The sequence below is a fragment of the Melanostigma gelatinosum genome (genome assembly GCF_949748355.1).
Source record: "Melanostigma gelatinosum genome assembly, chromosome: 5".
In the NCBI taxonomy this organism is placed as follows: domain Eukaryota; kingdom Metazoa; phylum Chordata; class Actinopteri; order Perciformes; family Zoarcidae; genus Melanostigma; species Melanostigma gelatinosum.
In genome coordinates, this window is record NC_136638.1 from 5,813,812 (window position 1) to 5,829,294 (window position 15,483).

The 15,483-nt window shown below is 50.1% G+C and overlaps 1 protein-coding gene across 1 annotated transcript in view; it reads right to left on the minus strand.

The window, feature by feature from the left end:
- The window catches only part of il1rapl2 (interleukin 1 receptor accessory protein-like 2), a gene marked incomplete at both ends in the record, with an annotated part of 337,128 nt that overhangs the window by 19,535 nt on the left and 302,110 nt on the right, over nucleotides 1-15,483 (minus strand). Inside the window, 1 exon segment of the mRNA XM_079268538.1 lies at nucleotides 5,165-5,297. Within this exon segment, the coding sequence (XP_079124664.1) occupies nucleotides 5,165-5,297 (133 nt within the window).

The following is a 15,483-nucleotide window of genomic DNA, read 5'->3' on the forward strand; positions in this document are numbered from 1 at the left end:
TTGGAATAATGGTTAAGCTTCCTGTAGAGAAACCTGAACACTTGATGCACATAGTGAAGAGGGAGTAAAAAAAGAATAGGATGAATGAATTCGGCAAAAGAGCACGAGATGACAAAACATACTTAAAAAAAACAAAAGACAACCTTTTATTCATTCTTCCCACTAAAAAGCACACATTTTAGTGATTTCGATTAATTGTTGACTGCATGAACTGCACCAGAACAGCCTTTTTGAATACACATGGTTTAAACAATAATTTACAAAATGGTAGCCTTCATTGCCAGAAACTCGTTTTTTTATAATGCTAACCAGATGTAGGCCTGCTTAAAAATGAATAAATGAAGATTGATTAATAGGTTTGCTGTCGGATTTCACACAAAGTAGTCATCCTCATAATTATTACGCATACATATACAGTGCCTGTAGGTGGTATTGCCCAGCTCACTATGCAATATGGAAGAGGTAAGCATTGAGAGTATGCTCATCAGCTCTGCCTGTGGAATAATGATCCATGAATTCATTTGCAGCTGTAGCCAGCTCAGGCAAACGTTATTGATATATTATCTCTACATTCCCTCATATATTATTTTTATGTACTCTAATAATATAATAATTTGAACTAGCCTTCCACCACATTTGAATGAGTTCATGTCTCCCAGCGACTTTTGTTCTTTAAAGAAAAAACAAAAGGATAAAATATTGCATATTCAGCGTATAGGGCGGGTCATCCCTGCACAAAGGGGTTGAACCACATGGGAGTCGGCACAGTCAAGCCACGGCCAACAGAGATCAGGTTCCATGGGGTTCTGCTCTGAAACTCACCATGAAAAAGAATCATGTCTCTCACTCGAGGCTTTTATCCAACTGCTTGCATGTTTCGAAACACAACCTTTTAGCATGAGCGGTCGCTGTGGGAATTGAACTCCTGACCCTCTCAATATTTATGCTTTTCTCAACCCGTTTAGAAACAGAGAAGCAGAAAGAAGCTGTGACATCTGAATACAGTATTAGTAGTGTCATGGTGACCTTACAGGAAGAATCGTGAGATTGAACATGTCAAAGGTTTCTGAAGAAATACATCAAATGATTTGGATCACCACTGTAAGTGTATTTTTCTCTGTGTCTGTGTTTTAGAGTGTGTGTGTGTGTCACTATCATGTCTACCAGGACAGAGTATTAGAGGTCACTGTCTAAAGCAGTGACGTGTTAAAATCCTCCATTAACAACACATCACTTCCGCTCCTCCTTTTCTCACCCCAGCCGTTTCAGACCTCCTTTTCTTCTCCTCCATAACTCCATAACTCTCTCCACATCTGCTTTTAAACCGTCTAACTAATTTATGTCTGAGTAGTGAATAATTATTCTGCCAATCTGTGATTGTTTTCCATACAACACTTAAGACCTGGGTAAGATCATTTTTCCAAAAGATCAACAACCTCCTCTTCTCACACTCTGGTCATCTCAGTATTCACATCCTCCTCAACCTCACTGTTGCTTTTGACACCATCAACTTCAGCATTCCTCTACTGCCTGGGTCTACCTCAGTATCACTGCCCTCTGGCTTCAGCCATTGTGTCCACCTCTGGTGCGCCACCTCTGTCCCAAGGTGTACCCCAGGGCTCATCACTTGGTCCTCCCCTGTTCATCTTATCCATCTTCACGGTCTCCACTTCCACTGCTACACAGATGATATCCAGCTCTATATGTCCACAAAATACCTCGGCAATACATTTCACTCCACCATGTCCTACTGCCTCTCTGAATCATGGATAAAAGCCAACTCTCTTAAACTGAACTCTGAAATCTGGAAAAAGGTCTCGTCAAAACTCTGCAAACCACGTCCATCACCGTTACCAGCTCCACTCTGTCTCCCGCTCCTCACACCTGCAAACCGGATTGTGGACACCAATAGCATGAATAGCAACTGCTATCTGCCATGTCTCAAGGTGTGATTCCCAAAAGATATTATTTTTTTGCAGATGATTGCAGTTATATGTAAGTATAAATGACATACTCATTTGCATGAAAAGGGTAATTTAGCGCAGTTAGGGGTGCGTGAAAAGTCTTTGTGGGTGCTTTGAGATTTCCGCATTTTCTTTTTGTCTTATTTAAGCAATTCTAGCAGCCGTGAAAGCCATGCTTTTGGTGAATTCGCCCCTTAAAGTTTATTGACAATGCTCTCCTTTCTGAACTCTATGCAACTCTATGGAACTGATACATGCCTTTGATACAGTCAGACTTCACTTCCACAGTAGTATTGCTTAGTAACCAAAGTTATTAAAATATAATCCCACATTCCTTAATATGACCCTAATCAAGATTAATGGGGCCAGCGCCACTTTCAAGTGAAAATGTGAAGGAAGCATCGGCCCAAATGGAAATATTGCAATTACAAATTCATCGCACATGATCGAACCACAAACTTTCATAGCTGAGTTGCAGAAATGTTGAGCGGCTGGACAGCATTGAAGCCGTGCCAACCACTGCAGTAAAACTGAAGATACTGCTCATATATATGATGCTGGTGGTATCTTTAGGCATATTTTGAAAAAAAAAAGAACTCTTGAATTCATGAAGTTGACAGTTGGAGGTTTTTGCAGAAGACGAGCGAGGAGAAAAAAGTGTGAAACGTCGTGTCTGTTGCGTGTATTCACAGGTGGCCGCTCTCTCTGGGTGGTGTAGTAATAATGAGCGGAGAGTGTCAACAGTTCTCTCAAATACTGCAGGGTAACAAGAATTGGTAATTACGGGTGCTCACATTGTCATGGAGGCCACGAGATCCTATGCAACTAGACAGGGACACACACACACACACACACAGTCAAACGGCCGGCGCTGCAGCAGGATGGGAGGTGGGCGCAGAACGTGGACAGATTAATGTGCAACACAGCGGGAGTCTGTCTGCTGCAGCGCGGTTGTTGAATTTGGAGTCGCGATGTGATGGGATTAGAGGTGGCCGGCGGACTGGACTGATAGATGGAGAACTCATCAGGCAAAGGTTAATTTAATACCACGGGCATGATTAGTTTCAAGTTTAAACACTCATCCTCATGCACACTCTACTACACCCTTTTCCTCCGGGAGAGAACATTTCCAGAGGCCACCGAGTTGGCTTAGCAGTTACATAAACCCTCCTCAGAATGGACCTGAACCTGAACAGCTGCTGCTCAAGTGCCCACGGAACAAGACACTGAAGACCTCCCAGCTCCAGGGCTGCTGCTGGGTGCGCTGACCCGGACCTCTGACCTCGCTGTGGAGGCAGCCGGCGGAAGAGGGAAAAAGGATTTCCTTTCAGGGAAGAATACACATTCACATTAGTTTTGGTGGGCTGAGTTGATGGCATAAAATATGAAGGGTTTTGGGTCGGAGAGAACATTTTGTCTGGATTTTACTTTTAAAACTCTTTTCTAACAGTAAGGGTTTTGACTTCTTCCAGGGTGAGGAAGTTAGTGTTGATGGCTAAAACCCGAAGTGAACAGTCTCTTTTCTGTGCTATAACAATATTTATTTTACAGGCTGCCGTATCAGAAGTGATTGTCGAGTAGTATTGCTCAAAAGTGGGCAGGTTGAACAATGGAAAGAGGACAAGCAGTGGACCCGGAGTGAAGTCATTGTAGATGGTGCACTTATCCGTGCCAGCCTCTTCACAAGCTGCCATTGGAATGGTGAAGGTGCACTTTGGGGAAACCAAATGTAGCTACTGTGTCCTTTTAAAGTAATAAAGATGCAGGTTGTTGTCAATAGAGAGGCTGCAACCAAACTGAATCACTGTTTAAACATTTAACTGTGATTTAATCTTTTAAATTACAGAATGTCAATTTACAGTAGATTATAGATGAATCAACTCTACATAACTGTGTATCTCATACCCTTGAATTACTCATATCCGTCAAACGAGTAACCTGTGCACTCAAATCCAATTGCTAAGAAAGGTTTCGTTCAAACATTGGATTCAAGGGGTTCGCTCATGTGCTGACCAATAATAGGTCCAACAGGGCAACAACCACTAGTGGTCAGAGGATCATACGGCTTGAAAATAAATCCACAGCTCTCCACAGCTCAGCCACATTTGGTTGAAAGTGCAGACCAAGTCCGACAGCCACACGACAACAAGTTTCTACTAAACATCCACATGACAGCCTGACTTCCTGTTTGAACTTTGACCTTCTGTGCATGCAAGTGTGTCACAATTTTCTTGTGCAATGAGGGATTATTACATCATATGTCACGTTGCAAAATCTCAGCAAACACTTTTGCAATGTGAGCATGAAATTCATCAAATCAGACCACCAATAGGATTGATGTAGAGAGCTGCGATAAGGAGATCTATAGGTTGTGATGAATCATAGTTTTCCTGCATCATGTAGAGCACATGCAGTGCTGCTATGCCACATAACGGAGTGCTGCATGCGGATTTTGCAACAGGAGGGCCTAAGTCGGTGGATACATTTACTATTTAATTGAGTGATCCTGCAGCGCTGCAGCACACTGGTATCAACATCAGTTTTAAAGTCTAGTCGATTCATGTGCTCTAATCCTGCACACCTCATCCCACCTCTACCCCCCCCCCCCACACACACACACACACACACACACAGAGTGTTCAGTGTTTTAAGGTATAAGGCATATCTGTAGATGCATTTAAAAGTAATGTTGAACACACACACATTGTGTGTGTTCTGATGGTTGTTTTCATGATATTTGACACCCCCGCAGACAATCAGGTTTCTCCCAGTGGAGCCCACTGTAATTGGTCCCAATAGGGGAGACAATGAATATAATTTAACTTTATTATTAGTATTCATAATCTTTTTAGGAAAGTTAAGAAGAAATCTGTCGGAGAACCCTCAATGAGTCATACATCATAAGAGAGCAAATTAGATACTGACAGTGTGAGGAGTGCAGCTGGAGTCAAGCCTTTTTTTTCCAGAAATGAATTAACAATAGAAACCTGTACACTTGAGAGGCTGTAATTTATACTATACTGCCATGCAGTGTCTTACAGTATTATGGATAATCACGTGTATTTACTCAACTTTGGTTCATTTTCAATTTACACCAGCTGTAGTGTCTTTATTTCATCTCCTCTCCTCCAGGAAATGGTTCGGGATACCCACCGTATGCGACTGTGGATTCGTCTTTAGTCTGACGCCGGTGTATTTACCTGACTTCACTTTCTTTTATGTGTCCCGCGAGTTCTTCAACAAACTTTTCTCCTTTCATCCAGTAGATAATGGGCCTTCTGTTTTCTCCACTGTAGCCAAAAAACGCCTTGCAGTCCAGACTGAGAGGCATACCTGCAACAAAAGCCACAACACTGTTGTAATACAGACAACAGCAAACTGAGACATCTATATTGTTTTCCACTGTAGCTGAAACAGCCACTGCAGTCTAGGCTGAAGGGAAATGCACACGCTGACATCTGCCGTGCATACGTACACAAGAAGAGAAGGTTAATGAAGAAAGTGGGACCGTTATGGTAGAATATAGTTATTGTGGCTGCTCAGAGGCGTGTAGCTGAAGGTGGGAAGCTGTCTAGGTGTGCATCAGGGTAGCTGCTTGGAGCCCCTTCAATTGGGCTTATCAAGCAATGTTGGCGGCAGCGATGTCCAGCCTGGCTGTTTAACATAAGAGTGATCAAATGTCATCAAAGTTTAAAGTTATGGAGCAAAACTGTAACAGCGAAGCAGAAATAAAAGTATTGCATGAAATGTCAGTTCACAAAAATCACAAAAAAAGCTTTTCCTGTGCGCAGACTTTTGCCTTTATATAATATATATTACATATAATATAACAGAGTAACTTTTCAATGCCTTTAGCGTCTCACATACAATGGTTGTCGCAGCAGAAATCTTAAATGGCGACATTGGAAAATGTGAGGTGAACGGACCTTTAATGTACGAGGAACTGCTTAAGTAGGAAGCTGCTGACACACGAGGGGTTGCAGGTAGTTCGTGATGCATCTGTTCTTTCTTTACTCCATTTGACGTCATGGCAAAACACCTTCACTGATTATTGTTTGACCAGAAGTGAACAAATAACGGGTAAAAAAAACATGGGCTATTACATAGGCAATCCATATATGCTAAATGCAACAACTTCTGTGATCCAGTACATATGATCTATTACTGCTTAAAGAAAGACTGGACAATGCTAGAAACACACGCACACACACACACACGCACACACACATTTAAGCAGACCCACACATGCTCCCACACACCCTCCTGTAAGACCTTGAAACCACCACTCTGTGATTACAGCTATCAGTGGCGATGATGGAGTATTAATGAGCATTCTAACGAGCGCTACCTCGTTAGGCAGTCAATTAGCAGATAATTATGATAGACCTCGGTATTATCATAATGATAGCTCTATCAGCACTCTATCCAGGACCGACATCGAATGCTAACAACATGTGCATATCTGTGCGTTTTGTTGTCAGTGGCGCTTGAACTGAATGTTAACATTGTTCACATTGTACACATAAACTGTGGCTGATCTTCTATGCAGAGTGAGTAGGAGAGGACTCTGCTTCTGTGCAGGTGGTGTCCTCACTCCTTGTCCCTGTAATGACTTGTTTCCTTAAAAGGGCAGCAAAGGTACAACTGGTTATAAGGGTTGAATAAACATGGGACTTTATCAATTGGTCATGGCAAAATGCAACCGTTTTCATATGGAAATGACAGATGATTGCTTTAAGTTTGGTTTCAATTGCTTGGCTTATTCAGTTGGATGAAAACGTTTGACGTTTGTCTGTCTCTTAAAAATGATCATTACTAAAAAAAAATCCAAAAAAGGGAAGTGGTCTGGAGAGCTTTAGATATGCTGTGTGTGTTGGTGGTGTGTTTGCTTGCCTTTGTGCTGAGGCAGGCAGCACACTGTACTACACACACACACACACACACACACACACACACGCACACACACACACGCACACACACACACACACACACACACACGCACACACATGCTGCAGAAAACAATAATCAGAGTGAAATTAGTTTAGCTTGACTGTGTGTTCCTGCCCTGGTGTGTGTGTACGTAGGTGTGTGTATGTAGGTGTGTGTGTGTTTGTGCGCTCTGCAGTAATTGATTAGCACCCCCAGGGCGTGTTTGTGTTCACAACTTGTTACCGTGATTAAAATCATCAACTTTGTTTGCACTTGTGCGGCACGGGGGTTTCTGTGTGGGTTGCGCCTGGTGTGTGTCAGTTTCCCTCAATCACAACTACCCGCCCTGAAATCCAGTCTCATACAGCCAAGCGGAGTCATACTTTCTATTCGCAGCCAAAGCAGCAGGGTGTTTATAAGTACAAAAAAAAAAGGGGTAGGTGCTACGTTGTTTCCATTAGTATCAAAGCAGGACTTTGCACCGATGATTGACGGGAGCTTTTTCAAGTCGCTGCATCATCACTTCTTGCCATCACACCTCGACGTTCCTGTTTCAGCTGGTGTGAAGCATCAAGCGCCCGCTCTATCCAATCATCAGTAATTATGTCAACAAAAAGTCACATGACTCATGGGTCCAAACCAATCTGATTCCAGTCTTAGTAACTATGATTCAGCCCGGCAGACTTGTCCGCTCTGACACTCACAACATGTAGGTTCACATGAAGAAGCAGATGAATGGGAGCGTCGGTCCAAACTGTGCTCTGCCCTCGCTTCATTCTTTAACGCCGCCATTCGAGCAAGAGGAACCGCTGGTTGTCAGACGCCGACATCTGTTTCCTTCAGCCTCGTGTTTTGAGTCTCTGCAGTGAGACTCTGCAGTGAGACTCTCTGCAGTGAGCCTTCCATTTAGTGCCTCTATTGCGATGTTTTCAAGTGTTTAACTCCAATTCGGGTGAATTAGGACATTGATGATTTCGGCAACTATTCTCTGCAGCCAAATTATCACAAACAAAATTACCAAGAAGACAGTGCGAAATACAAAAGTTCAGAACCACATATCACAGCAAGAGACATCAGCTCTGGTCTCTAACACCCGTGAGTATGGTTATTAAAGCTGCAGTAATATCTTATATTCTTTACATCAACAATAGATTAAAGTATGTGGAGGGTGTTGCTGAGAGTGGCGAGCTCACAGAATTATCACCTTAATTTGGATTATTTTGGTCCAATCTCACCAGCGTGACGTTAACGTTGTGAAGTCTGTATGAGACACACCCTGGTCTCAACTAACTCCAGTGTATCACTGCGTCACTATCAGACGCTCAGAGCAGTGGACGTGGTGTTGCGAGCGAGAGATTCCTCCTCAGGGTGGGAGCAGAGATGGATGGGTTCAACAAACAGCACTTTTACGTCACCTGGCGCTTACACCACTGAGCCACGAGGCTTTACATTTGTAGCTTGATTCACATAACAAGCGTACTTGTTTGAAATCAAAACAATTGAAGTTGAAAGTTGAAAATACCTATCAGTTCAGAATCTCACAGGATTGTAAATATTGGAACCATTATTGTAGAATTAGTTGTGGCTTCTAAAAAACAACAACAATACTTTGCGTCTACTTTTGTGTCTCTCCCTGTCTCTCCCTGTCTCTCCCTGTCTCTCCGTGTCTCTCCGTGTCTCTCCCTGTCTCTCCGTGTCTCTCCGTGTCTCTCCCTGTCTCTCCGTGTCTCTCCCTGTCTCTCCCTGTCTCTCCCTGTCTCTCCCTGTCTCTCCGTGTCTCTCCCTGTCTCTCCGTGTCTCTCCGTGTCTCTCCCTGTCTCTCCCTGTCTCTCCGTGTCTCTCCCTGTCTCTCCGTGTCTCTCCCTGTCTCTCCGTGTCTCTCCCTGTCTCTCCCTGTCTCTCCCTGTCTCTCCGTGTCTCTCCCTGTCTCTCCGTGTCTCTCCGTGTCTCTCCCTGTCTCTCCCTGTCTCTCCGTGTCTCTCCCTGTCTCTCCGTGTCTCTCCCTGTCTCTCCCTATCTCTCCGTGTCTCTCCGTGTCTCTCCCTGTCTCTCCCTGTCTCTCCCTGTCTCTCCGTGTCTCTCTCTGTCTCTCCCTATCTCTCCGTGTCTCTCCCTGTCTCTCCCTGTCTCTCCGTGTCTCTCCGTGTCTCTCCCTGTCTCTCCCTATCTCTCCGTGTCTCTCCCTGTCTCTCCGTGTCTCTCCCTGTCTCTCCCTGTCTCTCCCTGTCTCTCCCTGTCTCTCCCTGTCTCTCCGTGTCTCTCCCTGTCTCTCCGTGTCTCTCCCTGTCTCTCCGTGTCTCTCCCTGTCTCTCCCTCTCTCCGTGTCTCTCCGTGTCTCTCCGTGTCTCTCCGTGTCTCTCCCTGTCTCTCCCTATCTCTCCGTGTCTCTCCGTGTCTCTCCCTGTCTCTCCCTGTCTCTCCGTGTCTCTCCCTGTCTCTCCCTGTCTCTCCCTATCTCTCCGTGTCTCTCCGTGTCTCTCCCTGTCTCTCCCTGTCTCTCCGTGTCTCTCCCTGTCTCTCCCTGTCTCTCCGTGTCTCTCCCTGTCTCTCCGTGTCTCTCCCTGTCTCTCCCGATCTCTCCGTGTCTCTCCGTGTCTCTCCGTGTCTCTCCGTGTCTCTCCGTGTCTCTCCCTGTCTCTCCCTATCTCTCCGTGTCTCTCCCTGTCTCTCCGTGTCTCTCCCTGTCTCTCCCTGTCTCTCCCTATCTCTCCGTGTCTCTCCGTGTCTCTCCGTGTCTCTCCGTGTCTCTCCCTGTCTCTCCGTGTCTCTCCCTGTCTCTCCCTATCTCTCCGTGTCTCTCCGTGTCTCTCCGTGTCTCTCCGTGTCTCTCCGTGTCTCTCCCTGTCTCTCCCTGTCTCTCCGTGTCTCTCCGTGTCTCTCCCTGTCTCTCCCTATCTCTCCCTGTCTCTCCCTGTCTCTCCGTGTCTCTCCCTGTCTCTCCCTGTCTCTCCCTATCTCTCCGTGTCTCTCCGTGTCTCTCCGTGTCTCTCCGTGTCTCTCCCTGTCTCTCCGTGTCTCTCCGTGTCTCTCCGTGTCTCTCCCTGTCTCTCCCTATCTCTCCGTGTCTCTCCCTGTCTCTCCCTGTCTCTCCGTGTCTCTCCGTGTCTCTCCGTGTCTCTCCCTGTCTCTCCGTGTCTCTCCCTGTCTCTCCCTGTCTCTCCCTATCTCTCCGTGTCTCTCCCTGTCTCTCCCTGTCTCTCCGTGTCTCTCCCTGTCTCTCCCTGTCTCTCCCTATCTCTCCGTGTCTCTCCGTGTCTCTCCCTGTCTCTCCCTGTCTCTCCCTGTCTCTCCCTGTCTCTCCGTGTCTCTCCGTGTCTCTCCCTGTCTCTCCGTGTCTCTCCCTGTCTCTCCGTGTCTCTCCCTGTCTCTCCGTGTCTCTCCCTGTCTCTCCCGATCTCTCCGTGTCTCTCCGTGTCTCTCCGTGTCTCTCCGTGTCTCTCCGTGTCTCTCCCTGTCTCTCCCTGTCTCTCCGTGTCTCTCCCTGTCTCTCCCTGTCTCTCCCTATCTCTCCGTGTCTCTCCGTGTCTCTCCCTGTCTCTCCCTATCTCTCCGTGTCTCTCCGTGTCTCTCCGTGTCTCTCCGTGTCTCTCCCTGTCTCTCCGTGTCTCTCCCTGTCTCTCCGTGTCTCTCCCTGTCTCTCCCTATCTCTCCGTGTCTCTCCGTGTCTCTCCGTGTCTCTCCCTGTCTCTCCCTATCTCTCCCTGTCTCTCCGTGTCTCTCCCTGTCTCTCCGTGTCTCTCCCTGTCTCTCCCTGTCTCTCCCTATCTCTCCGTGTCTCTCCGTGTCTCTCCGTGTCTCTCCCTGTCTCTCCCTGTCTCTCCGTGTCTCTCCCTGTCTCTCCCTATCTCTCCGTGTCTCTCCGTGTCTCTCCGTGTCTCTCCCTGTCTCTCCCTATCTCTCCGTGTCTCTCCCTGTCTCTCCCTGTCTCTCCGTGTCTCTCCGTGTCTCTCCGTGTCTCTCCCTGTCTCTCCGTGTCTCTCCGTGTCTCTCCGTGTCTCTCCGTGTCTCTCCCTGTCTCTCCGTGTCTCTCCCTGTCTCTCCCTATCTCTCCGTGTCTCTCCGTGTCTCTCCGTGTCTCTCCGTGTCTCTCCCTGTCTCTCCGTGTCTCTCCGTGTCTCTCCCTATCTCTCCCTATCTCTCCGTGTCTCTCTGTGTCTCTCCGTGTCTCTCCCTGTCTCTCCGTGTCTCTCCGTGTCTCTCCGTGTCTCTCCGTGTCTCTCCCTGTCTCTCCGTGTCTCTCCCTGTCTCTCCGTGTCTCTCCCTGTCTCTCCCTATCTCTCCGTGTCTCTCCGTGTCTCTCCGTGTCTCTCCCTGTCTCTCCGTGTCTCTCCGTGTCTCTCCCTGTCTCTCCGTGTCTCTCCCTGTCTCTCCCTACCTCTCCGTGTCTCTCCGTGTCTCTCCGTGTCTCTCCCTGTCTCTCCGTGTCTCTCCGTGTCTCTCCCTGTCTCTCCGTGTCTCTCCGTGTCTCTCCGTGTCTCTCCCTGTCTCTCCGTGTCTCTCCCTGTCTCTCCCTGTCTCTCCGTGTCTCCCTGTCTCTCCCTGTCTCTCCGTGTCTCCCTGTCTCTCCGTGTCTCTCCCTGTCTCTCCGTGTCTCCCTGTCTCTCCGTGTCTCTCCGTGTCTCTCCCTGTCTCTCCGTGTCTCTCCGTGTCTCCCTGTCTCTCCGTGTCTCCCTGTCTCTCCGTGTCTCTCCCTGTCTCTCCGTGTCTCTCCCTGTCTCTCCCTGTCTCTCCCTGTCTCTCCGTGTCTCTCCCTGTCTCCTCCCTGTCTCTCCGTGTCTCTCCCTGTCTCTCCGTGTCTCTCCCTGTCTCTCCGTGTCTCTCCCTGTCTCTCCCTGTCTCTCCCTGTCTCTCCGTGTCTCTCCCTGTCTCTCCGTGTCTCTCCGTGTCTCTCCCTGTCTCTCCCTGTCTCTCCGTGTCTCTCCCTGTCTCTCCGTGTCTCTCCCTGTCTCTCCCTATCTCTCCGTGTCTCTCCGTGTCTCTCCCTGTCTCTCCCTGTCTCTCCCTGTCTCTCCGTGTCTCTCCCTGTCTCTCCCTATCTCTCCGTGTCTATCCCTGTCTCTCCCTGTCTCTCCGTGTCTCTCCGTGTCTCTCCCTGTCTCTCCCTATCTCTCCGTGTCTCTCCCTGTCTCTCCGTGTCTCTCCCTGTCTCTCCCTGTCTCTCCCTGTCTCTCCCTGTCTCTCCCTGTCTCTCCGTGTCTCTCCCTGTCTCTCCGTGTCTCTCCCTGTCTCTCCGTGTCTCTCCCTGTCTCTCCCTCTCTCCGTGTCTCTCCGTGTCTCTCCGTGTCTCTCCGTGTCTCTCCGTGTCTCTCCCTGTCTCTCCCTATCTCTCCGTGTCTCTCCGTGTCTCTCCCTGTCTCTCCCTGTCTCTCCGTGTCTCTCCCTGTCTCTCCCTGTCTCTCCCTATCTCTCCGTGTCTCTCCGTGTCTCTCCCTGTCTCTCCCTGTCTCTCCGTGTCTCTCCCTGTCTCTCCCTGTCTCTCCGTGTCTCTCCCTGTCTCTCCGTGTCTCTCCCTGTCTCTCCCGATCTCTCCGTGTCTCTCCGTGTCTCTCCGTGTCTCTCCGTGTCTCTCCGTGTCTCTCCCTGTCTCTCCCTATCTCTCCGTGTCTCTCCCTGTCTCTCCGTGTCTCTCCCTGTCTCTCCCTGTCTCTCCCTATCTCTCCGTGTCTCTCCGTGTCTCTCCGTGTCTCTCCGTGTCTCTCCCTGTCTCTCCGTGTCTCTCCCTGTCTCTCCCTATCTCTCCGTGTCTCTCCGTGTCTCTCCGTGTCTCTCCGTGTCTCTCCGTGTCTCTCCCTGTCTCTCCCTGTCTCTCCGTGTCTCTCCGTGTCTCTCCCTGTCTCTCCCTATCTCTCCCTGTCTCTCCCTGTCTCTCCGTGTCTCTCCCTGTCTCTCCCTGTCTCTCCCTATCTCTCCGTGTCTCTCCGTGTCTCTCCGTGTCTCTCCGTGTCTCTCCCTGTCTCTCCGTGTCTCTCCGTGTCTCTCCGTGTCTCTCCCTGTCTCTCCCTATCTCTCCGTGTCTCTCCCTGTCTCTCCCTGTCTCTCCGTGTCTCTCCGTGTCTCTCCGTGTCTCTCCCTGTCTCTCCGTGTCTCTCCCTGTCTCTCCCTGTCTCTCCCTATCTCTCCGTGTCTCTCCCTGTCTCTCCCTGTCTCTCCGTGTCTCTCCCTGTCTCTCCCTGTCTCTCCCTATCTCTCCGTGTCTCTCCGTGTCTCTCCCTGTCTCTCCCTGTCTCTCCCTGTCTCTCCCTGTCTCTCCGTGTCTCTCCGTGTCTCTCCCTGTCTCTCCGTGTCTCTCCCTGTCTCTCCGTGTCTCTCCCTGTCTCTCCGTGTCTCTCCCTGTCTCTCCCGATCTCTCCGTGTCTCTCCGTGTCTCTCCGTGTCTCTCCGTGTCTCTCTGTGTCTCTCCGTGTCTCTCCCTGTCTCTCCCTGTCTCTCCGTGTCTCTCCCTGTCTCTCCCTGTCTCTCCCTATCTCTCCGTGTCTCTCCGTGTCTCTCCCTGTCTCTCCCTATCTCTCCGTGTCTCTCCGTGTCTCTCCGTGTCTCTCCGTGTCTCTCCCTGTCTCTCCGTGTCTCTCCCTGTCTCTCCGTGTCTCTCCCTGTCTCTCCCTATCTCTCCGTGTCTCTCCGTGTCTCTCCGTGTCTCTCCCTGTCTCTCCCTATCTCTCCCTGTCTCTCCGTGTCTCTCCCTGTCTCTCCGTGTCTCTCCCTGTCTCTCCCTGTCTCTCCCTATCTCTCCGTGTCTCTCCGTGTCTCTCCGTGTCTCTCCCTGTCTCTCCCTGTCTCTCCGTGTCTCTCCCTGTCTCTCCCTATCTCTCCGTGTCTCTCCGTGTCTCTCCGTGTCTCTCCCTGTCTCTCCCTATCTCTCCGTGTCTCTCCCTGTCTCTCCCTGTCTCTCCGTGTCTCTCCGTGTCTCTCCGTGTCTCTCCCTGTCTCTCCGTGTCTCTCCGTGTCTCTCCGTGTCTCTCCGTGTCTCTCCCTGTCTCTCCGTGTCTCTCCCTGTCTCTCCCTATCTCTCCGTGTCTCTCCGTGTCTCTCCGTGTCTCTCCGTGTCTCTCCCTGTCTCTCCGTGTCTCTCCGTGTCTCTCCCTATCTCTCCCTATCTCTCCGTGTCTCTCTGTGTCTCTCCGTGTCTCTCCCTGTCTCTCCGTGTCTCTCCGTGTCTCTCCGTGTCTCTCCCTGTCTCTCCGTGTCTCTCCCTGTCTCTCCGTGTCTCTCCCTGTCTCTCCCTATCTCTCTGTGTCTCTCCGTGTCTCTCCGTGTCTCTCCCTGTCTCTCCGTGTCTCTCCGTGTCTCTCCCTGTCTCTCCGTGTCTCTCCCTGTCTCTCCCTATCTCTCCGTGTCTCTCCGTGTCTCTCCGTGTCTCTCCCTGTCTCTCCGTGTCTCTCCGTGTCTCTCCCTGTCTCTCCGTGTCTCTCCGTGTCTCTCCGTGTCTCTCCCTGTCTCTCCGTGTCTCTCCCTGTCTCTCCCTGTCTCTCCGTGTCTCCCTGTCTCTCCCTGTCTCTCCGTGTCTCCCTGTCTCTCCGTGTCTCTCCCTGTCTCTCCGTGTCTCCCTGTCTCTCCGTGTCTCTCCGTGTCTCTCCCTGTCTCTCCGTGTCTCTCCGTGTCTCCCTGTCTCTCCGTGTCTCCCTGTCTCTCCGTGTCTCTCCCTGTCTCTCCGTGTCTCTCCCTGTCTCTCCCTGTCTCTCCCTGTCTCTCCGTGTCTCTCCCTGTCTCCTCCCTGTCTCTCCGTGTCTCTCCCTGTCTCTCCGTGTCTCTCCCTGTCTCTCCGTGTCTCTCCCTGTCTCTCCCTGTCTCTCCCTGTCTCTCCGTGTCTCTCCCTGTCTCTCCGTGTCTCTCCGTGTCTCTCCCTGTCTCTCCCTGTCTCTCCGTGTCTCTCCCTGTCTCTCCGTGTCTCTCCCTGTCTCTCCCTATCTCTCCGTGTCTCTCCGTGTCTCTCCCTGTCTCTCCCTGTCTCTCCCTGTCTCTCCGTGTCTCTCCCTGTCTCTCCCTATCTCTCCGTGTCTCTCCCTGTCTCTCCCTGTCTCTCCGTGTCTCTCCGTGTCTCTCCCTGTCTCTCCCTATCTCTCCGTGTCTCTCCCTGTCTCTCCGTGTCTCTCCCTGTCTCTCCCTGTCTCTCCCTGTCTCTCCCTGTCTCTCCCTGTCTCTCCGTGTCTCTCCCTGTCTCTCCGTGTCTCTCCCTGTCTCTCCGTGTCTCTCCCTGTCTCTCCCTCTCTCCGTGTCTCTCCGTGTCTCTCCGTGTCTCTCCGTGTCTCTCCGTGTCTCTCCCTGTCTCTCCCTATCTCTCCGTGTCTCTCCGTGTCTCTCCCTGTCTCTCCCTGTCTCTCCGTGTCTCTCCCTGTCTCTCCCTGTCTCTCCCTATCTCTCCGTGTCTCTCCGTGTCTCTCCCTGTCTCTCCCTGTCTCTCCGTGTCTCTCCCTGTCTCTCCCTGTCTCTCCGTGTCTCTCCCTGTCTCTCCGTGTCTCTCCCTGTCTCTCCCGATCTCTCCGTGTCTCTCCGTGTCTCTCCGTGTCTCTCCGTGTCTCTCCGTGTCTCTCCCTGTCTCTCCCTATCTCTCCGTGTCTCTCCCTGTCTCTCCGTGTCTCTCCCTGTCTCTCCC